This window comes from Pseudonaja textilis, chromosome 8, assembly GCF_049901715.1.
Source record: "Pseudonaja textilis isolate UNSWEBS1 chromosome 8, rPseTex1.2, whole genome shotgun sequence".
In the NCBI taxonomy this organism is placed as follows: domain Eukaryota; kingdom Metazoa; phylum Chordata; class Lepidosauria; order Squamata; family Elapidae; genus Pseudonaja; species Pseudonaja textilis.
In genome coordinates this window covers 24514202-24536885 of record NC_141997.1, presented here as the reverse complement: position 1 = coordinate 24536885, position 22684 = coordinate 24514202, and the positions used below count along the sequence as shown (strand labels likewise).

The 22684-nt window shown below is 37.1% G+C and overlaps 1 protein-coding gene across 1 annotated transcript in view; it reads left to right on the top strand.

Annotated features, from left to right (window-relative positions):
• Window positions 1-22439, top strand: part of TMEM255B (transmembrane protein 255B) — a 57834-nt gene extending 35395 nt beyond the window's left edge. The window contains exons 5-9 of the mRNA XM_087938545.1: window positions 6935-7015; window positions 11101-11186; window positions 13925-14084; window positions 20093-20236; window positions 21153-22439. Of these exons, the coding sequence (XP_087794671.1) occupies window positions 6935-7015; window positions 11101-11186; window positions 13925-14084; window positions 20093-20236; window positions 21153-21320 (639 nt within the window). The 3' untranslated portion in view covers window positions 21321-22439. The remainder of the gene's footprint in view (window positions 1-6934; window positions 7016-11100; window positions 11187-13924; window positions 14085-20092; window positions 20237-21152) is intronic.
• Window positions 22440-22684: the final 245 nt, after the last annotated feature.

The following is a 22684-nucleotide window of genomic DNA, read 5'->3' as shown; positions in this document are numbered from 1 at the left end:
GTGTTCCTGAGTCATGTGAGCCTCTTATGCAATCTTCTGACAAGCAAAGTCCATGAGGAAACCAGATTCACTTAACAACCATGTTACTAATTTAACAACTACAGTGATTCACTTAACAACTGTGACAAGAAATATTGTAAAATGGGCAAAACTCAGTTAACAGGTTTCTCACTTAGCAACATAAGTTTTGGGCTCAATTGTGGTTGCAAGTTGAGGACTACCTGTATTGCAGTTTTATTGATTCCAAGAATCTTCATATTGCCTGCCACTTGGCAGTGTCTTGTGCGTCCTTGCTTCTTTCAGGCCTAAAAAGATGGCTTAATTTGCTACAATAACACTAGAATATGGCACGTCCCCATTCAAACAATAATCTTGTAATTGTGAAGTCCTAGATGGACTTGGTAGGGTTTTTTTGCTTTTCATTACCAAACTAGATAACATCAGTGCTAGAAGGGAGTGCAATTTACCACTAACGATATTTATTACCTTGTTTGATAATGAAGCCACCAAGAAACTCACAGTTCAACCCTGAGCTTCAAGTATTCTCTTCTATCAGTAATCTTCTGATTACATGAATTTGTCAAAATGTGAGTCTGGTTATTGAAACTTTGTAGACCCTTTTTTATAATAAAATAAAATGTGTTTGCTACAAAACTACAGAATTGCACATGAAAACTAGTAAAGCCTATTAGATAGAATTTCTTTCTTCAACCAATACTCATCAGAATGAGTTACTGTCTAACTGTCCAGAATTTTAATGTGGTGCAATCAGTACAAAACCCTTCTTAAAAGTTTGTTCTTTATAAGAATGAGTGAATATTATGTTGCCATCTGGTGGATTTATTTTGCAATAATAGCAAGTGTCCAAAAATAACTCCCTCTCCCTTTTCTACAACATCTATAGTAAGTTTCTTAGATCGAGTCACTGTCTTAATGATTTTTTTAAAGTACCCCAAAGGGTTCTGGGGAATTCTGGGAGTTGAAGTTTACAAGTCTTAAAGTGACCAAGTCTGGATATTCCAGATTTACAGCATAAAACAAAATGGAAATTTGGGTCAGTGAAGTGCAGGCATCATGCTAATTGGTGGTTTGGTTTTAGGAAATACTGTTTTTAAAAATCAGGTTTTATCTAGCTTGTTCATACATGCCCATTCTTTCTTTAACCTATTTTATTTAGAAAAGACAATGGCTTCAGAAAAAAACCTGGTATCACCTTTGTCTAAAGGTACAAAACAATTTTCTTCATAAATAATAAGGTAATAGGAAGGTAAATTTAAATAATATATAATCCATATTAGTTGAATTAGCAAGTTGCCTTAAAGGAAAATCTTCCATGTATTTTCTCTTTTTACTGGTGCTGATAATACAAAATCCTTGTAAATTATTTTTAATATTTCTTTTCTTAGTGAAACATTAATTTGAGTCACAATAGCTTTTAAAAAAATTAACTGTTAATATACCAGTAATAGTAAGCTTTCAAACTGCAAATTTAATTTTTCTTTCAAATATTTAGTCTGCTTTGTTCATTCTATTTTATCAGGTATAGATTAAGTTTTAAAGCAGAATGTTCTGAAGTTTAAAATGTAAAAGCTGAATGGAATGTTGACTGTTCTTTTGCTATGATTCATAACCCATCTCGAAGTAGGCTGAACTTTTTACTAGCATCCTTTGGCCTAAATGAAAGCAGCTATTAAGTGTCAAGCCCAGCATTTCAATTAAAAATAGGCAATTATTAACAAGCAAGAAAGTTGGCCTTTGCTTAGACAATGGACAAGTTAATACGAACAGACTGTAAGTTACAATTTATAACTGGAAGACAAAGGGGATCATAATGTTTAAAATCTGAAAGTTCTACCTTCTTAATGACGTCCTGGCCTTGTTAATCAAAGTCACAATGCAGCTATTGCAAGATTTCTTAAGAAATGGGAACAGAAGCTATGAAGAGCACAGGAGAATTACCAGTAGAAGATAAAGTCACCTGGATCATGTGTAAAATTCCATGCATGATTCAAGTGATGTCCACTAAATTATTTTCTAGAACCGCCATCATCTAGATGATGATAGAACTGCAGAAAAAACTATTGCTACCAGCCTGTCTTCCATTGAGGACCTGTATACTGCATGAGTCAAAAAGAGGGCTGTGAAAATATCTACAGACCCCTCATATCCTGGACATAAATTGTTTCAACTTCTACCTTCAAAACGACGCTCTGGGGCACTACGCATCAATACAACTAGACACAAGGACATTTTTTTCCCCAAATGCCATCGCTCTGCTAAACAACTAATTCCCACACTGTCAAACTATTTACTAAGACTGTATTACTATTCTTCTTCTCATCCTTCCTGTTACCTATCTCCTCCCATTTATGACTATAACCTTGTTGTTTGAATCTCTATGATTTATATTGTTTTATTTGTATCCTAGCTTATTTAATAACCTATGGCTATCACTAAGTATTATACCTTATGATCCTTAATGAATGTATTTTTTTTCTTTTTATGTACACTGAGAGTATATGCACCCAAAGTGAATTCCTTGTGTGTCCAATCACACTTGGCCAATAAAAAAGAATTCTAGAATTCTAATTCTAATCGAGGCAGAAATATGGGAGCTTCTTTCTTTGAAGTGCAACATTCTTTCCTTCATTCCCAAATTTGGATACTCCTAAAATTAACCAAAAATGGGGGATACCGTTACCTCACAGAGATTAGTCATTTTTTTCTTCACTCTGACATGAAAACTCCACTTTCCTCAAACAGTAAGCAATGCAAGAGGAACACCTTACCAGAAACCTGAACTGAAGGCTTGAAATTAAGCCCAGGTGACCTGCAATTTTAGAGCCACAGATTCCTCACCCTTGATCTGAAAAAGAATGGAGCATTATATAGTTCTGTATGAAAAGTACTAGATTATTTTTTGGTACATGATATATTACTGTATTTAATGATAAATCATTGCAAATTGTATATATTCATTGTTTATGAGATATGAAAAATTAAACCTTGTATCAATTAAACCAAAGTATCTAAATTACTAGACTCTTTCATCTCAATTTTGTTATTCTTTAATTCAATCCTAACCTGGTTTTTATATTTTATAACTACCAAACTAACACTGAAATGATGTTTACAGACTGTAGGTGTTTTACTTTCTCTCAGATGTATTTTAACAAACTGTGGCTATTATGCATTATTGTTACTTGATAGATTAAAGTATAATTTCATGTTGATTTTCTCACACATCTAGGATCAAAGAGAGTGTGCCTGGTATATGTATCCCAAAAGCATATTCATATTTGAGAAGTCAAATTAAAATATATAGGGTCAAAACTAAATGAAAACAATATTTCAGCATTTTAAGGGTCTCTGCCTAAGGTATATATGTTAGAATGATAGAATCTGAAAAATGGATAAAATGGTAGCAAGGAAGCTAAAGTCTTTAAGAATAACAGTGTGTACAGCAGCGAGTCAATTTGCGTTTTCTGATCTCTTCCTTGAAGCTGTTTTTTTTTTTGCCCAGCACATCCCGTTACTTCCTCTAGAGGGCACACATGCTCTAATATGCAACAAAGTTTTAAAATGTCATGTCCTGTTCACACTGACATTAAATAGGTTAACTTAAGTTTTATACATATAAAAAGATTTAAATTGTCTAATTTTGGAGCTGATGTGGCAATAATATCAACTTGACCATGCAACAACCTTTATAGCTGAAGTCTTCCAGTTTGACAGGTCTGTTAGTGGTAGAATGATTGCTTATCTGGAAGCTAACCCACTACTGCAATGTTTTGCCAGCAGATCTACCAATCTACTTTTTTGCACGCGTAGCCTAAAAAGGGACAGATACTAGTAAGCCCAGATATTAACTAGAATATGTGGAAGGAATAATCAAAGGTATGATAATATTGAGGCACAGAATGTCTTTCTTTTGTCAACAATAGTAGCTGTTATGCTATAAAAGAAATGATTCAAGTACATCAAGAAAACTTGGCCCAATCACTCAATCTTTGGAAGGGTGTGAATATACTGAGAAACAAGAGCCGTAGGGGGTAGTAAGGAGTAATTTCATCTATTTGGCTTCTGGAACACTAATATTTGTGGCTGACCACATCTGTCACGTGAGAATAACTCACAGGTCTCTAACGTGCAATGTGGCTTGAGAAGTTGACAAGAAGATGCTTTATGAGCAGGGAGAGTCTTATTCTCAATGCCGTAAATCAACTTTAGTTCCATCATCCATTGTGGCTCTGGAAGAGTATGTCTATTTTTATCTTTAAGCTTGAATTTAACTCTAAGATCTACTTTAAGCCTGGTGGACTTCAACTCCCAGAATTCCCCAGCCAGCATTGCCAAGGTTGGAGATCCCTAATCTACATCATACTTTTTGCATAACTATACACAACATGTTTAATGCTACATTGAATTCACTTCTGTATATTCTAATCAATGTTCATATCCTGTTTCTTCATTTCCCCAGTCCTCAAAACCTTTTCTTTGAACACCCAAATCTTTCTCTCTGATACTTTACAAAGGAATATCATATTCATGGAAGTTGACTAGTCTGCCACACTGCGTAGAAATTACAGTGTTCCTGTTAAAAGGCTGTCGATGTTTTTAATATCACAAATCAAATCTGAAATCTGAAAAAAATCACTTTATAAATAAAAGGCACTGAGCACATCTGTCACGTGAGAATAATTAGGATCAGGATCAGTTTTTGGGTTTCTCCTAAGAAGTTATCATATCTCAAAATGGAAGGTTGAACACAATTTAGCTGCAATGTATTGAAACTCGATTTCAAAATTAAGCTCATTTTCATGTTCTTCGTGTTTGGAAACATTAACATTCTCATACTGTTCAGATACTTCTTTTCCTACTAAGTTATCATATCTCAAAATGTAAGGTTGAACCCAATTTAGCAGCAGTGCAACCTTTTGAAACTCGTTTTCAAAATTAAGCTCATGTTCATGTTCTTTGGGTTGGGAAACATTGAAGATCCAGAGAATATTCGGATGAACCTTTTCCTAAGAAGTTATCATATCTCAAAATGGAAAGTTGGGTTAGGGTTAGGGTTAGGGTTGGTGTTAGGGTTAGGATGAGGATTAGGATCAGGATCAGTTTTTGGGTTTCTCCTAAGAAGTTATCATATCTCAAAATGGAAAGTTGGGTTAGGGTTAGGGTTTGGGTTGGTGTTAGGGTTAGGATGAGGATCAGGATCAGGATGAGGATGTATATTTTTTCACAATTTAGAAATGTTCATGGAAACTATATAGTGATTCTTCCAAGAAATGTGGGATGAAGCGTGTTGTCGCTCAAAGACTGAATTGAACCATCTCCTGTTTGAGCCATTAAAAAACAATGGCATGTCAAGTTTTGTTTCTTGGCCAAGCCTAATTCCATTCAAGGACACAGAGATGTTTATGGTTGCTTAATATTTAACCATAACGTGATTGTCAATGTGAAGAGATTTCATTTTTATAATTCAAAAACTAAAAATCTGTCAAACAAAAATAAAATAGAATAACTAATAATGGACATTGATAATTGAGCACTTTAAAGTTTGGCTTTCATATATGAGGGGGTTAAGTTTATTTCTATTTTATCCAGCTTTTATAATTGCTGTAGTTTTATATTTTTGCTTTGTTAACATTAAAATGTCTCAGTCAACACTCCAAGGCATAATAGTGGTCTAACAAAAACAGCTATGATGGAATTACATCTGGTATTGTTAACTGTTTTCTTTTATTGGCACCTGTTGTGTTGACTATAGATTTAAGTTTCAGTAATCATAGATTTCTAACTTGATTAGTAGTCTTCTACAATTTCCCAAAGCCAAAAGAGATCATTCATAAGACCAGGTCTTCCAAAATTACTTGGTAATAAGAAAATTTATATACTTATACTCTAGACTTTACTAGACTGCTACCTTCAGAATGTGTTGTACACCCTCATCATGTTTTGTGACTTGAAAAGCACTGTGATAGAGAAGATTGGCATGTTCAGAAACAAATAATGAGAATGTAAAAATTCAACATTGAGAGCTTGCTATCTTTCTGTTGTGGGCCAAAAGAAGGAACCGATTTTTTGTTCTTTTAACTGCTTTGGCAGATGATGGTTTCTATATAACTTAAAATACCCTTGAGCTGATACCATGAGAGATGTTATCTTACATAGATTAAAACTACTACATAATTCCCAAAGGGCTTAAGGGAAGATTGCAAACCACCAAACATTTCAGGAAAAATAACTTGAGGGCAGATCCCACGATATTTTTCTCCACTCAGATGCTCCTCAGATACTAATGAGAAGGATTCCTAATTCCTGCCCCTCCTGTGTTGAAGCACCCTCAGAACTGCTCTAGAGATCTGGAAGAATTTGATGGGAGAAGGATAGTGAACTAATTCATTATGCCATTAAGTAATAATGGCATAGAATAGTCATCTTAAAACTATTCCTTTCTTTTCTATGTTTTGAGAAATCTGATCCTGATATGTATTGCTATAAGCTTCCAAACATTAATGCATGATCCATTGTATGACGCTTCTTTTTTAGACATGTACACAATTATTTTTCAGAAATAGAATTTCCTGACAAAACTGGAGGTTTTTAAGAAGAGATTGGACTGTCACTTGTCTAGAATGGTACAGGGTTTCCTGCTTCAGCAGGGGGCTGGACTAGAAGACCTCCGAGGTCCTTTCCAACTCTTGTTATTATATTCTGTTGAATTGAGTCAACTCTATAATTAATTTCCTAGCAAATCAGTGCATGCTGAAGAGGAAATAGTTGACAAAGTTCAAAATTATCTGGATTGTATCTGGATTTCACTTAAAACCTCCCAGAGCTTAGCTGCACAGGGGAAGTAAAGATACATCTGCAATATAACTTAAACCACCTTTTAAATTCTTCTTTGTTTTTCTTCTCCTTCTTCTAGGAACCCAGGCCTTTATATACTAAAAGGTGCCAGTATTATACAAGTGGAATTGGATACTTATTTGATGCCTACCAGACAGAGGTAAGCTATTATGTTTAGATTAAGATCTGGCTTTGTACAGAACATGGAAAGGTGACTTACAAGGTGACTGTTTTTTTTAATCTCAGCACTCAATCACTGGAGATTTACTTTCTGTATTTTGGCAGCATAAAAATGCTATTGTATGTGTGGCAAGAATATTTGCTTTGGAACTGAAGTTCATTTTATTCTTGTTACATAAATGATTTGTTGGGAAATGCCATTGCTCTTTTCCTGCGGATGTTTGTGTGGAATGACATTCGGTCAGATGTACCCAAGTTACCTTAATAGCTGATGATTTATATTGGCCCCCAAACTTCAACTTTTAATTGTAATAACCTGACAAAATCCAAGAATGCCTGCAGATACTATCTGGAGTCCTTTTGGTCTTCAGCCAAGGACAGGAGCAGTCAGGCACAATCCTGGGCCTGAAGTAACATTTTGGTTCCTGTTACTCTCAGGAGGTGGGGGGTGGGTTTTTTTTTGGCTGTTGTTTTGTTTTGGCAGAGTATACTTCCAGCCTATTGAATAAAGATACACATAAACAAAACAGAAATAGGATGTGTGGGGAGGGGGGGGAGGGGAAGCAAGCCCAGGAGAGAATCTAAACTTATCCTATTCAATGAACTGTTGTTTTCTGAGAAATAAAATTAAAGCCTCTTTAACATAAGTTCCTCTTGGCTTCTAGGTGCTCACGAAGAAAGAATTTTTCGAAATGACCATCAGAGCATTAGTATTTTGTATATTATTATTAACATGCTCTGATGCTAAGGAGTGCTACTCCCCCTCCCACCTGAAAAGAAATCTGTTCCAAATGCAAAACACAAGTAGAGAAGAGGAGTTTCAGGTCCAGTTTTAGCTTCACAGCACCAAGCAGCTTTAGTACAGAACAGTTGAGCTAAGCCACGCCCAGGCTCCTTGCTGTCTCCTTCTTGCTCACACATCAAATAGTTTCAGTTTCAAAATAGCCCTCAATTCTCTCACACACTGACAGAACACTAGCCAGATGAATACCGATGGATGCTGGTAGACAGAGGCAGATTTCCCCCTCCCTTATTTCCCCCCCAAAAAACTAAGCCCGACCAAATAGTTTTGTAGCAAAGCACAGGTATCGAGCTAGTTCTGCATATATTGATATTTAATGCTCTGGCAGCACCCTGTTTCTGAAGTTTGTTTGTTTGTATCCTGCCTGTAGTCCTTTTACAAATAGCTCAAGGTTTATCATTTGTCTTTCCTTTACAAGATACCTCACTAGCCCCTATACAAAGCAACTTTGATCTCTAGCAATTTTTATTTATTCAGGCAGTTTTTTGTTCCATGCTTAAATACTCAGCAAATATGGAAACCAATACAATGAACAGAATCTGCCATCCTGAAAATTGACCGTTTTCCTTATGTTCCTACCCATTTTGGCTGGACAGCCAATGGCTTTTACCTCAGGAGCCCTGAACTCTGACATCAATTCTCAGGATGCATTTGAAGATTCACCATCATTGCTCTTAATTTTTCCACACTCTGTCTAAAACATGCAGGCCTTTAAAAAAAATAATCAAGATGGTGGCTGCAACAATCCGATGAATGCAGTGCCAGTTTTTCTGTGCCTTGTCTGGACATCACAACTACTGTCTTTACTTTTTTTTTTAACTATAGCTTGCAGACAGCCCTGGCATCTTTGAAAAGCAGTTACATAGATCTCTGTGGAATTCATTTATGTTATTAATTTTTCATATGGAATTTGAGGTTTTGCACATCTGCCTTAGTCTATTAGCCTCCTATTTTGTCACACACGATTGATTTTGCAGCGTCTGTGAAATGTGCTGTTTCCAAAGCTAGTGTTGCAAAATGGGGATTGTAGAAGGAGTTAATAGGAAGTAAATAAAGCAGAACTGAAAATGCAAATAATGCATTTTGCAAAGCTCCATATATGCATCATTGCTTGTTCTTTTTGTTTCTTGGGACTTACAGGAATCACAATGCTTAATAATTGCAAAAACTTTAGACCTTACAAGATAAGCTCTCTAGGAGCCCAGCTGAATTCCGATCAAGTGAAGGAGCCTAATCCAAGAAACAACAATGAAGAAATGAAATCCTATTGCTCGGGAAACAATTGCTGCTTCCCAATCATGCTTCAGAAAACTGAGACTACTTCCCATCTTGGATCAATTCTAGAAAAAAAACAACGAGGAAGGGCAAAGGATTCCATTCCTGGAAAAATGATTCACTTTCCCTTTATTGATGAGGATAGGTTTTCCAGAGTTGAAAACTAATGTAAAAACAATGGATCAAAGAAAGTAGGGATTTCAGAGCAGCTCAGAGCTAGCCTACATTTATCTCTTGCCACTGCTTGAAATTGGATGACTTTAAAAACAAAAACAAAAAAAACAGAAGCTGTAAATTCTCCTCCTTCCTCATTTCTTACCTATTGTTTCTCCCACTGACAAGATTCTCAGCTGCATCTTTGCTCCATCTGTGAAACATCTCTGGGGTTTAGGCAGGGGTGGGATTCAAATTTTTTAACAATCGGTTCTGTGGGTGTGGCTTAGTTGGTGGGCATGGCTTGGTGGTCATGTGACTGGCTGGGCATGGCCAACTCAACATCACTCACATTGAGGCACGCTTCTCCTTGCCTGGCCTCTCATGACTGTGGGGATTCCGCAATAGTCATAAGTGTGAAAAACAGTCATAAGTCACTTTTTTCAGTGCCATTGTAACTTTGAATGGTCACTCCACACCAGCAAAGTACCAGCAAAGGAGAGGGAAAAAACTCCAGAGAAATTCCTGAGACAGGAAGTCTAGTCCTGCCAAGAATGTAATAAGGGTTAACGGAGAGGAATTTCTGTAAGCAACACCAGAATGTTTCCTTCCTGCCTTCCTTACAGGATTAGGCCAGTAATTTCTTCTAACAACCGGTTCTCCGAATTGCTTAGAATATTAACAACCGGTTCTAGCGAATAGGTGCGAACTGGTAGAATCCCACCCCTGGGTTTAGGATTGTGTCTGGCCAGTGTCACTGATTACCATATATTATAGTTTTCATTCCTCCTATCATTTTTTCCTTCCTAAAAAGCAAGAGTACATGACAATAAATTACATAATGGCATAGGCTCTTAGACTTGAATGGGCCAAGTCCTGTCAAGGCAAGATCCGGCTGAAAGCATCCCTAAAAGATGGCGGTTTAGCATTCAAATAGTTCAATGTTGGAAGCCCAACTTCTTCCTGGATAACTTATTATCACACAGATTTCAGTGGATCAAAGTCCCCTTATCCTCAGTATATCATACAGATATATAAAAATATCTCAGAACATTGTTTGTTAGTCATTGAGAGTCAATTTGGTGTAGTGCTTAAGGCAGTATTTCTCAACCTTAGCAACTACTATAAGAATTCTGGGAGTTAAAAACCACTCATTTTAGAATTGCTAAGAATGACAGACCCTGAGTTAAAGTATCGGGCTAGAAACCGGGAGACTGTGAGTTGTAGTCCTGTCTTAGCCAGCTCCCTCATTCCTAAGAATTGTGGTGGCCATTGTAATGGCAAACTACTTCTGCAACCTTGCCAAGGAAACTGCAGAAACTACCCCAGGCAGTCACCAAGATACAAGAATATCTCAAAAACACACACTATTAATAGCCTCTTCTACATGTTCTGGGCATTTCCATGCTGTTAGTAAGTATTATAAATTGTGTCCTCAGAGACAGCCATTCATGTAACCAGGAAACATGTTGGGGACTTACAGTTCAACCAGAGTTAAACAGGGAAACCATCTAAGAATCCAGATTGTCCTCAACTTTGCCTTTTCACCAGTTATATTTGATACATTAGTGAGGCCCAGGTAACTAGCCTAGCGAGGTTTGCTTGTCTTGGAAGGTGAGGTGGGGTGAGGAAGGAATTTCTGTGAGGCAATTTCTTTGGAATTTCTGTGAAGGCCTTTCTGTTCTGGCGAAGGACAACCCTGTTCAAACACTTTGAAAGCAAATTTAGCAGTACTTTTTTCTACGCTTCCAGTGGCTCCTGGTTGCCCATCCATATAAGAAGAGGTTCAGCACAGTGGGTGGCACTAATAATTATCAGTTGCCTTCTCTTTACAGGTGACCTGTTATGCCTTAAATAACAAATGCCAGCTGAAAGTGAAAAGTAACACGTGTTACTGCTGTGATTTATATAACTGTGAAAAGTAAGTATCTCTTAGACCAGGGTTAGAGCTCTCAAACTCTGATCCATGGACAGTACCAGACTGGTACATGGCCTATTGGGAACTGGACCATGCAAGTGGTGGGCAAGCATGCAAAGCTTAATTTGCACATGCATAGGAGCTAGGTCCATGGAGCCAGGACACTGCCTTAGATCAACCCTTCCAGCTGTGGACAGGGAGAAGGGAACTGTGGTGTATGTTGCCCAGAGTCACTTTTTGTCAGATGCATGGCCATATAAATTTGATAGCTAGCTAGCTAGCGAGATAAATATATAGAGATAGATAGATAGATAGATAGATAGATAGATAGATAGATAGATAGATAGATAGATAGATACAGATAGATAGATACAGATAGATTCTTAATTTCTAAGTTTCAACTCGGGTATTTGACAGTAGTAAGTGCTCATGAGAAAAAAGAGGAGCCACTGCCATTGCTTACTTAATCCTGACCTACCCAACCCTGGATTTGTAAGTTTTTTGATAGAATCCAAAGAGAAATACAACTTGGCCCAGGGGCATCAACTGAATGGATAAGCCCCAGGTTCTTTGTTAAGACGTACCCTCTCTGCTTGCTCTGTAACCATAGTCCTTTTCAAACAAATGCTCTGTTTAATAGTATCATTCATTTATTTTTGCACCTGTAGCTCAGATACTTTTTACTAGGTAGGGAACCTAAAAACACATATACACCATGTTTAAACCTTCCTGTCCCCCGAACCTTATTTATGAAACATGCCTTAAAACATTAATCTCAAGGATGAACTTAAAGTTGTTTATGAAACATGGCGATAATGATTTAGGATCTAAAAATTCACAGATTCATTTGCACAAAATCCCTTATAAGGTTTTTAACAAGTCATCAGGATCTGGTATTACACCCTTCTAAATGTCATTATATTAAGCAGGAGTTTTCTAGATTGGGTGGAAATAAAATTAAGTTGGTGCATTTCACCATAACTGGTGGTAGAGTTGCTCCTTCCCATCCTTCATAAGGCACCAGGCTAGAGAGAAGGAAACTATGAATTAAAGTCCCTCCTTAGCCACAAAAGTCAGCTGAGTGCTTTTGCAGCCAACCCACTTCTCAGGGTTGCTGGAAAACTAGGAGGAAGGTGTGTTGGATATATTTGTCACTTTGAGTTGTTTGTAAAAATAATAAAGGCGGGGGAAATTATTAAATTAAATTAATAAGAGTTAAAACCAGCTTCTGTCATTAATTATCAGCTTTTCCCTTGTCCAAGATAGGAAATCTAAATGCATTTTGCTTTGGATCAAAGTTAGATAAGTATGGGAAAGCACTTTCACTGAAAAAGTAACAACAAATAAACTTGAATGACTCTATAATTAAGGGAAAGGTTATTCAAATTGTTGGATTAACATTTTTGTTACGATAGTAGTTTATACATTTATTGGTTTATCCAATCTATATGGCCACCAAATGACTCAGAGCAGTGAACAATGTTAGAATACAACAAAAACAATTGTAAACATTACAAAAGTTAAAATGCAAAGTGGCTGAGCAACGTCAACTAAAATCATGAGCACAACCAATACGCTGATCTCTGTACTCTGTAAACCCCAGGCATAGAAACATGTCTTCAGAGCCTTAGGAGAGGCCAGCAGGGTTGGGTCCATCCTCATCTCCTGGGTGCTATTTGAGAAAAGACATGACTTCTAGGCATGCCAACTAGCATCCTCTATTCAACAAGAGTCAAAGCAGGTCCATCCTGCCGGACCAGATCAGAAGAGTAAAACAATTGGGGAGGGATGGTTCCTCAAGTAACCCAGTCCAGTGGTGGGATTCAAATTTTTTTAGTACTGGTTCTGTGGACGTGATGTGGCTTGGTGGACATGGCTTGGTGGGCATGGCAGGGGAAGGATACTGTAAAATCTCCATTCCCACCCCACTCCTGGAGAAAGGTTACTGCAAAATCCCATTCCCTCCCCACCCCACTAACCTGCTTTCCAGCTCCATTCTCCTGTACAGGGCAACAAAAGAAGACTCAGCTGGGACTCGGGAGGCAGAGAATAGATGAAGGTGGCTGGCCAGTCAAAGGTGATATTTGCCGGTTCTTCAAACTACTCAAAATTTCCACTACCGGTTCTCCAGAACTGGTCAGAACCTACTGAATACCACCTCTGACCCGGTCCCAATCCACAAAGACCTTTAAAAGTGAGAACCAGTACCTTGAATTACATTTGGAAGGGTATTGGCGGCCACTGTAGTTCACAGAACATTGGGGTATGTGTACTGAATACCTGGCAGCATGTACTACTCGCATTGCTTCATTCTGTGCCAGTTGAAACTTGCAGGTGCTCTTTAAGGGCAGTCCTGTGTAGAGCGCATTCCAGTAATCCAGAAAAGAGGCCACAAGAGCATAACGGTAACAAAGATTTCACTATACAATGTTTTCCAGCGTAAAAATGTGGATTTAAAAAAAATGTATTCCTCCTTAAAACTAAAAATGTTTTCGCATTCTTTGTATTTGTCTCATTAAAAATAAAACATATTTAGCACTCTGCTATAGTTTTTAATCCTAGGCATCTTGCCAAGTTACCCAGACAGATATTGTTAAAGTGGGGACAGGAAAAGAAGGAAGTAGTACATTCCAACAGATGTGATTTCAAAGGAAGAACTACAATAAGAGAGAAGGGACAAGGCTGGAATGGCACCATTTTGCTTTTCATCAGGTGTTAAAGTTCTGATGTCCTGTTTCCAGCTCAGAACACTCTACCAGCTATTATGAATTCCTTGGGGTGAGCAGCTGTCAAGATGTGGTTCACCTCTACCGACTGCTTTGGTCATCCACCGTCTTGAACATCATTGGCTTGTTCCTTGGCATAATCACAGCAGCCATACTTGGAGCCTTTAAAGATGTGGTAAGTGTGCTGTCCAGCCAGTATATAGTAATGGGAATTGAGAAAGTTAAGTTAGAATTGGGAGCTGTCCCCTTAAGGGAATGCCTCATGGCAAATGTAGTCAGTGCATCCTGGGAAATGTAGTCCATGACATGTAGTCACATCTGTAATCCTGATTGGTCACTGAATTGACCCTGGCTGGGTTGGGGGAGGTTCCTTCACTCTTGCTCGGCCCCCAGCATCGTGCTGGCGTCTCTCCTTTTTGCTCCACCACTATGGGATGAAAAGATCACTATCCTTTCACACTAGGAACTCAGCTATGCAAAGATTTGGACATTGAGATGAATCTCAATGTAACCATGAGTTATATATGAGGATACCTGATGAACCAATAAATAAACTTTGTATGGATGCTTTGTAGAGTTATCTGTTGGTCTTTATACATTCAGCCAGTAATTATAAAGGACAGAATTCTTGCTAGCATGTTCGTGTTATCCTAGCAAAATAAAATATGAATATGCAGTACTTTGGACTTGCACCCAGAGTATGAATGACCTGTCCTAAATTTATACTTATACATCCCTTCTTAGAAGCCTGGTTTCCTGGGGTGGCTGAAGTGGCCAAAGAAAAATATGTGTTTGAATTAAATAGTTGCTATGTGTACTCACATAGCTCAGAATTACCTTATGGCACCCTGGAGGGACTCAAAATATAATGCCACTTTAAAATTAAATCTAATCCTGGTGACCATGGATAGACTGTGTTCATATTGTTTTCTTGTCAACAATGTCTATGTGATTGGCCATTATTTTCTTCAAGGACATTTACATTTTTGAGTCACTTCCTTGTGTTCTGGATGCATAAAAACAATTTCTAAGGACAGATTTCATAAGATACTTCATAGATCTGATTAATTGTCCATAAAACCAAAACCAATTGAAGCAAGATTCACCCTCTGTCTGTTACTGATTAAATAGCTAACAGTATCAGTTTTAATTTGACTAATTTAAAAAGTACAATTTGAGGTAAGTCTTGTCATCTTATGACGGCCTAGAGATGCTGCATGTATATTGCCATTAATCTCTTCATTAATGCTTAATTTAGAATTTGAAGGATGGATACCTAAGAATGAAAACATTAAGGGAAATACCAGGACAATAATAAATCTTGAAAAAAGTTTATTAATATTTCCCCCCAAATATACTCACAGTATTTGGGGTCAAGGGTTTGACCCCAGTCAAGTGAGCCCAATGGAGGGGAAGGTTTCTGGAACTCAACTCACAAAGAAACTGTGTAAAGAGTCAAAGCATATAGCCATTTTCCCCACTTCCCCTTCCTTTACAATGCTCATCCCAGGGGTGGGATAATTAACAAGAAGACAATTAGTTTGTACATTCATTGGAGAGGAAGGGATTACAAGAGAGTAAGCAGGGACACAGTGAAGAAAACACCCTGAAAGCAATGCACTAGTGCTATCCTTTGCCTGGTTGTTTTCTTTTTTTTCTTTTTCTTTTTTTTAATTTTATTTTTATTTTTAGAAACAAACATACACATACAAAACATAAAAACATAAAACCATCTTCCATTTTATATACATACAGTGTGTCAGTTGGTTACATATCTTTTGTGCTATCCTTTTGTAGTCATTTACTCACAACTTATATCAGCCTTCACATTGTTGAACTATCATATGCTTATATATTTATCAGTTATTAATCATCCATGACTAAACTATTTATTCCATCATTTTATCCGAGATGTTCCAAGTTTTGTCTTAAAATTTGTGTTATACTTTCAACCAGTGGTTATATATATCTATATTATGTTTTATATCAGTCTATTAAATTTCTATCATAAAATTATCTAGTCTATTACTTTACCATGCCTTTTTATCCAACCATTGATAAAACAAATCCCATATCATATAAAATTGCTTGTCTTCTTGTTCTCTAACTTCAAATGTCAGTTTACTCATTTCAGCACAGTCCATAATTTTTTTTATAACTTCCTCCTGCATAGGTATTTTGTCATTTTTCCAGTTCTTCACAAATACAATTCTAGCCGCTGTTAAAACATTTGCAATCAAATATTTCAATTCTTTATTGTATATGCCCGGTATGACTCCCAATAAAACATCTCTGGTTTAAAGTCTATATGTTGTTTTATCATTTGTTCCAACTTAGGAGGACAAATAAAGCATTAGTGTGAAATTGATTAGGGTCTTGTCCATTTCAGAAAGCAGCACAAGGGTTGGTGATGTTTCCTAGTCAACTAATTAAGGTTATAGAGTTGAGTGTCTTTCGGTTAGCATTTTTTAAGGGAAGTGCTGTCCTGTAAAGAAAAGCTGGTCAGAAAGTGATAGCTTGTTTAAGCAATCTCTGCTAGAGGGGCAGGAGGTTAAAAAAAAACAAGTCAGGTACAAGACAGTGCATTAGATTTATATTATATCTTCCCTCCAATTTCAACTCAACTCCAGAAGGTTGATTGTGTGGGCACCTAGGCAGCAGCCCAAAGTTAGCCACTAAGCTTCCTAGGGTGCAGGGGAGAGTGGAGTCTATAGTCCTAGCTTACCTTCTGAATGACACAACATATATCACGAGCATCTTCTGTTTGAAGTTCTGCCTCTCATCTTTATTCTGCAGCACTCATAACGGTTGGAGGAGAGGTGAGAAAAAGATGAAAGGCATTCATGATGTACCTAGAATCTACAATGTCTATGCATTGTGGAATCTATAGATGCCAATATATCTCATGTATAGCAAAGGTCCTTACAGCTCATTTGCTCCAGAAGAATTTATGGTTCAGTTAGCAAACTGAGAATGTGGCAAGGAAATTAGTTCAGGAACTGTAAAATGAAAAAAGAAATCAAAATGAAAAACAAATGTTAGCTTCCTCACTAGATTAAAATAACCTAGCTGGGTGCAGAAGTTTACATTTCCTAGGTTTTTCTGTTTACAATAATTTTCACCTAGTCATCTTAGTTAAATCTCACAAAGCTGCTTATTTAGATTTCATGCAAATGAGAGACCAATCATCTTTGTTATCTTGAACAGGACTATCATATCTGAGCTGCCAAAACCTTAATGCCCCCTACATAGTGGAAAATTAGAGTTTTCTCTATTGGTTTGCTGCCTTTTATGGATGTCCAGACTTTTTGCAGCTCAGATAGAGTAAATCTATTTTTATTTAATATGCTAGCGACATCAATTGAATATGCACTAAATATTCTTCAAGTTAGTTTCTTTGGAAAACACGATTTTCAGTGCTTTGGGGCATTGCCTTTTTTAAGAAAAATTTCTAAGGAATTGTAATAAGTACATGTCATTGTCTAATAGGGCTGTGCAGCATTTGGAATTTGAAGTCTACTACACACTTCTATCCAGCTGTTATCCTTGTGTACATATGCTAAAATTTATAATGGGTTCTCTGCTGGTCATATTTTTTAAAATAGCTTTTATTAAAAGATTTGTGTTAAAAATGTACATGCACAATAAGAAATACATTCAAAAATGTAAAAGGACATAGAAAAATGAAAAAGAATGGAAAAGAGCAGAAAAGATTTATATACATACATACATACATACATACATACATATATATATATATATATATATATATATATGGTATTGAGCTTTGTTCGGGTGTTTTTCCACGTCATTATAGTTGTGCTTTTAAAGTTGTAGCAACGTTTCGGCAGAATCACATCTGCCATCATCAGGCTTCTGTATAGTGTTCGTCTGTGAGTCAGACTTTCACAGCTGTTTCTGTTTTAAATTTGGTGCTAGCCTACTGCTGTGCCAGAATGGTTTTTTTCTTCATCCTGATTGGTTGGGAGTCTTGGTCTGTGTTTATTGATCTTGGAGTTTGCTGTGTTCTGCTTGATTGGTGTTTCTAATATCTTCTGTCTGTTTTATAGCTTTTTTTATCTTAATTGGCTGGCAACATTGTGTTTCCTGTATGGGAGGCTTTTAGTGCAGCTTGGCTCTGAGTAAACAGATGGCTATCATTTATTAGGAAGCTAGGTTTCATCTGGGTGCCTGGTTGGGGTGTGTTTGAGCTGGAGGTATCGGGAGAGTCTGTTTGTGCCTTGGTGTTTGGCTGGCTTGTGGTGTGGAGATTTTTTTTGTTTGAGAGTGCAGGCTTCCAGATAATTGACAGTCTGGTGGAGTCATCTCTTCTATTCATGTTTTCAGGTCTTTTTTCAATCTCTATGGCTTCTCTGATAATTCTGTAGCTGGGGTTTTCTATAGTGGCTAGGGTTTTGGTGCCATTGAAGTCGATGCTATGACCTGTGGCTTTCATGTGTTGGACTAGTGAGGAAGTGTGTTCCAGCTTTTTTACTGCATTTTTGTGTTCATCTAGGTGGGTACTTATTCTTCTATTGGTCTGTGCAATAATAACAATATGTGGCAGGGCATGATGCACAGGGGACTTCATATATGCCTTGGTTTTTCAGGTCAATTTTATCTTTGGGGTTTCTTAGGATGGCTGCTATTTTTCTGTCTGTTTTGAAGGCAGTCTTGATGTGATGCCTGTGTAGTATCTTACTGATTTTGTCTGTAGTACCTCTTATGTAGGGCAGAACAGCTGTTCCATAGGTCTGTTCATCTTCTAGGTCTCCATTATGTCTCAGTGTGTTTTTGTGGATCAAGCCAGTGATTTTGCTTTTGTGGAAGCCGTTGGCTGTCAGTACTTTAGTCAGGGTGCATAGTTCAGTCTTTATGTGTGTCTTGTCTGCCAAAAATAGCAGCCATCCTAAGAATACTATACAGAAGCCTGATGATGGCAGATGAGATTCTGCCAAAACATTGCTACAACTTTAAAAGCACAACTATGATGACGTGGGAAAATACCTGAACAAAGCTGAATACCATACATATAAAAATCCACAAAAACTTAAGAAAACAAATATATATATATATATATATATATACTTCTGATCTTCCTCTTGGCAGTTTTACACGCAATTCTAGTCAAATTTAAGATTACATCATAATTCTCTGCTGCTCATAGAGTTTTATCCTCCATGGAATATGCATGGGTTGTTATTTTCTAGAATGGACTGTGCCAACAATGTAATTAGCATGGATAGTGGGTTGTAATTAACATAAAACATGGTTGCTCACAGAAATATCTTGCACTTTTAGTTGGCATTGCATAACGAGCAATCAGACTTCACTTTTATTTAAAAGTTTGACAAAGTTATCCTATAAATGCTCATGCAATTATTAATGTGGACAATTTTATGAAGTATTTATATTTGCAAAGTGGGGTATGGAAATAAATGTTTAGCAGACACAACTCAAGATTTGCTAGGCAACTGAAAGAAAGGCAACTTAGAGCAGTTATGCACTGCTGAGTTGGACTTTTTACATAAAAATCCACTCTTGGCAGAAAGCAACTGCCAAATTGCCCCCCAAGTCTATAATATCCAAGTTTGACAGCTACCATAGTTAACCTGGAATACTGTAGTTGTAATTCCCTAACTATGCCTGAAGCATTGTCTTGAATGTTTCTTCTTGCCTGTATGAATAGAACACAAAAGGTAGGATTGTATTAGAAACAAACGATCAAAAGACAACTGAAGGAAACCAGTTTTTTCTGCTAGATGTTGGCCTACAGAACCCACTAACTCATTGTTTCTCAACCTTGGCAGCCTTAAGATGGTGGACTTCAACTTCCAGAATTCCCCTCCCAATCTTAAAGCAGTCAAGTTTTGTTCTAACAGTGTGCTGCCCTGTTGTGTTGTGTGGATTTTTGCAGTCTTAGAAAAGAGAATTTGCCAACCCCAGTCAGCTAGTTTTACGAGTTCCAAATAAAAGCAGGCTTGTTGCCAAAACAGTGGACTTTTAAATGGGATAAAATAAAGATTGATTTCTCTTTTTAAAAAGCTTTCATTTGCCCATCTGCACAAATGGAATGGTATATTATTTGGGAAGGTGTGATAAATGTATCAAGGGAAAAAAGTATTCAGTATTGAAATCAGACTTGGAGAGGAAGTAAAATTGATGCATCTCTTGCCATTGCAGGTGCCCGTTTCCCAAATTGCCTTCAGCTCTGCTCCACCACCACAGATCCTTTACAATCCTGCTCAGCAGATCTTGACATATGCTGGATTTTGTCCTTCAGCAACTTCTGTTCCTCATTATCCTTCCTATCATCTGCCCCTTCAGGTAGAGTGCAGGAGGTGGGCCAATACACCTAGCATTCACAGTGGCATCCTGGATTGGTTTTATAATGGGGAATTTTGTGTGTGAATCTATGGGTACATATTGGCTACTCTAATCCAAACCTGGGCGATGAGTATCAGGCGGACAAAAGAGCTCCTTTTCATATGTGTGTGTGTTATCAGGAATATCTTTTGCTACCACAGCTTAACATTTAGCATTTCTCAAGCTTAACAATTTGAATAGTCTGGCTGGTAATTCTAGGAATTAAAGTCCTCACATCTTCAAAGTTGCCAGTCTTGATAAACATGGATTTTATAAGGTCAACAGAAATGGGTTTGTGCAGACAAAGAATCAAAACAAAGCAGATAAATAAGAGTTTTGTTGATATTGAAAGCTAACATAGACAATGTTTACAGACTGAGTTAAGCCAAGAGTTACCGTACTTTACCAATGGTCCTTGGACAAGACAAGAACAAGCAGAGTCAATCCTGAAGATAAGCACAAGCTTGTTTGTTTGCTTTATTGCTTCTGGCAATAAAGAATTGGGCCAAGCATTAAACTAACCATAAGCTTGGGATTCTGGATTTAAATAACAACAATAAGATATAATTAAAATAACCAAAGATTTACCAACTTAAAAAAATATTTTCAAACTTTGCTTCCTTATATACAAATGTGTCTCAATCCTTCCTTTTGTTTGGCTGGGTTCTTATATCATCACTACACCAAAATAAAATAAAAAACATTATGGCTTAGACTTGAGAATGACTGTAGGTTGAAGTAGGTGCATGTGTATGTGTATAAAACTTTGCAGTGGCAAATCCAGAATTTGGGGCTTAGAAGTTAAGAAGTATATCAACATACATTTACTGTTTTACACTTCAGCTTCATTGCAAGCTTTTTCTTTGTCTTGGTGCAGCCTACCGGCAATTTCCCAACATCTTCGTCTACTGATGTATCTTTAGCTGATGACCCCCAGCCACCTTCTCAGGCCAGCTGTAACCATGGGGTGCCTCCTAATGCTCCTCCATTATATACACCAGCCTATTCCTTGTCAGGTGAAAAGCCTCCACCGTACGTACCGTAGCCAGTAGATTATTATTCACCTGTTTTTGAAAAATAAAATAGCTTTGGCAGTGAGAACAATGTGTGCTGACTAGATTAGCTTCCATTCATTAATGTCATTTTGTGTGGCATTGTATTTCATCATTTTAAGTCTCAGTGTTAGAATGGAAAATGGGCAGCATAAATGTAACCAAATAATTCATGAAATCAATGTCAATTGGCTACCAGGTTATTTCCAGCAATATCAAGTGATTTTTTTCCCCTCACCCCAAGAAAGACATCTTCTCTGACAGAGTTAGTTGAGATTTATGTCTGGTTAAACTTAAAATATATTTTTTTTAAATAGTATGATTTCTCTTATTTACCAAGGAAAACCTTTAAACTGATTTACTTCTCATATAACTTCTATTAAATCCTCATAACTAAGAAAATCTGCCAGAAAAATGGCATTTATTTTCAAATGCATTTCAATAACAGTCATTTCTATAAGTGTTTTCCCTATATATACATTTGTATGCAATTTGTGACCTGAGATTTGTATTACAATATCTAGAGAAGAGCAGAATCCCCAAATTATAATGCAATCTAGATATTCATTCAGTTACTTTCCCTTTAAAATGTGGACCAAACCAAATTGCCCAATTTTCCTAAGGCAGAACTATATTGAGTTGTACTCAGGATCAGCTATAGTAATAAATAAGATTAGTCAAAACCAAAATAATATCCCTACAGCCACCCAGATAGTTCAGCAATGCAGATGCACATTTGTTTCTTAAGTGGTTTAACTCTAACAACCGGTAGAATGCAAGGTTTATCTATCTTTTTATTTTATTATGCAAAATCAACAATTTGGTGATTTATTTCCAGTAAAAAATTACCTAAATTTATCATTCATGTATTCAGCTTTGTTCGGGTATTTTCCCACATCATTATAGTTGTGCTTTTAAAGTTGTAGCAACGTTTCAGCAGAATCTCATCTGCCATCATCAGGCTTCTGCATAGTGTTCATCAGGTGAAAATACAGAAGCCTGATGATGGCAGATGAGATTCTGCTGAAACGTTGCTACAACTTTAAAAGCACAACTATTGTGGGAAAATACCCGAACAAAGCTGAATACCATACATATAAGTACCAGCGAAAACTTAAGAATGAAAATATATATATATAATTTGTTTGTTTTTGTAGATTTTCATGGGTACAAGTATGTAGGTCTAGGTGTGTTCGGGTCTTTTCCCGTGTAAGATTAAGAGTATCTTGGTGACGTTTCGGCGAGGTCCCACTCGCCATCCTCAGGCTGGTGCTTTCGGCTTCGTGCAAGTGCAAGCAGTGTGTGAGTGCAACCAGCCCAGCACACCAGCCCCCACCACCAATATTTATAGAGAGAT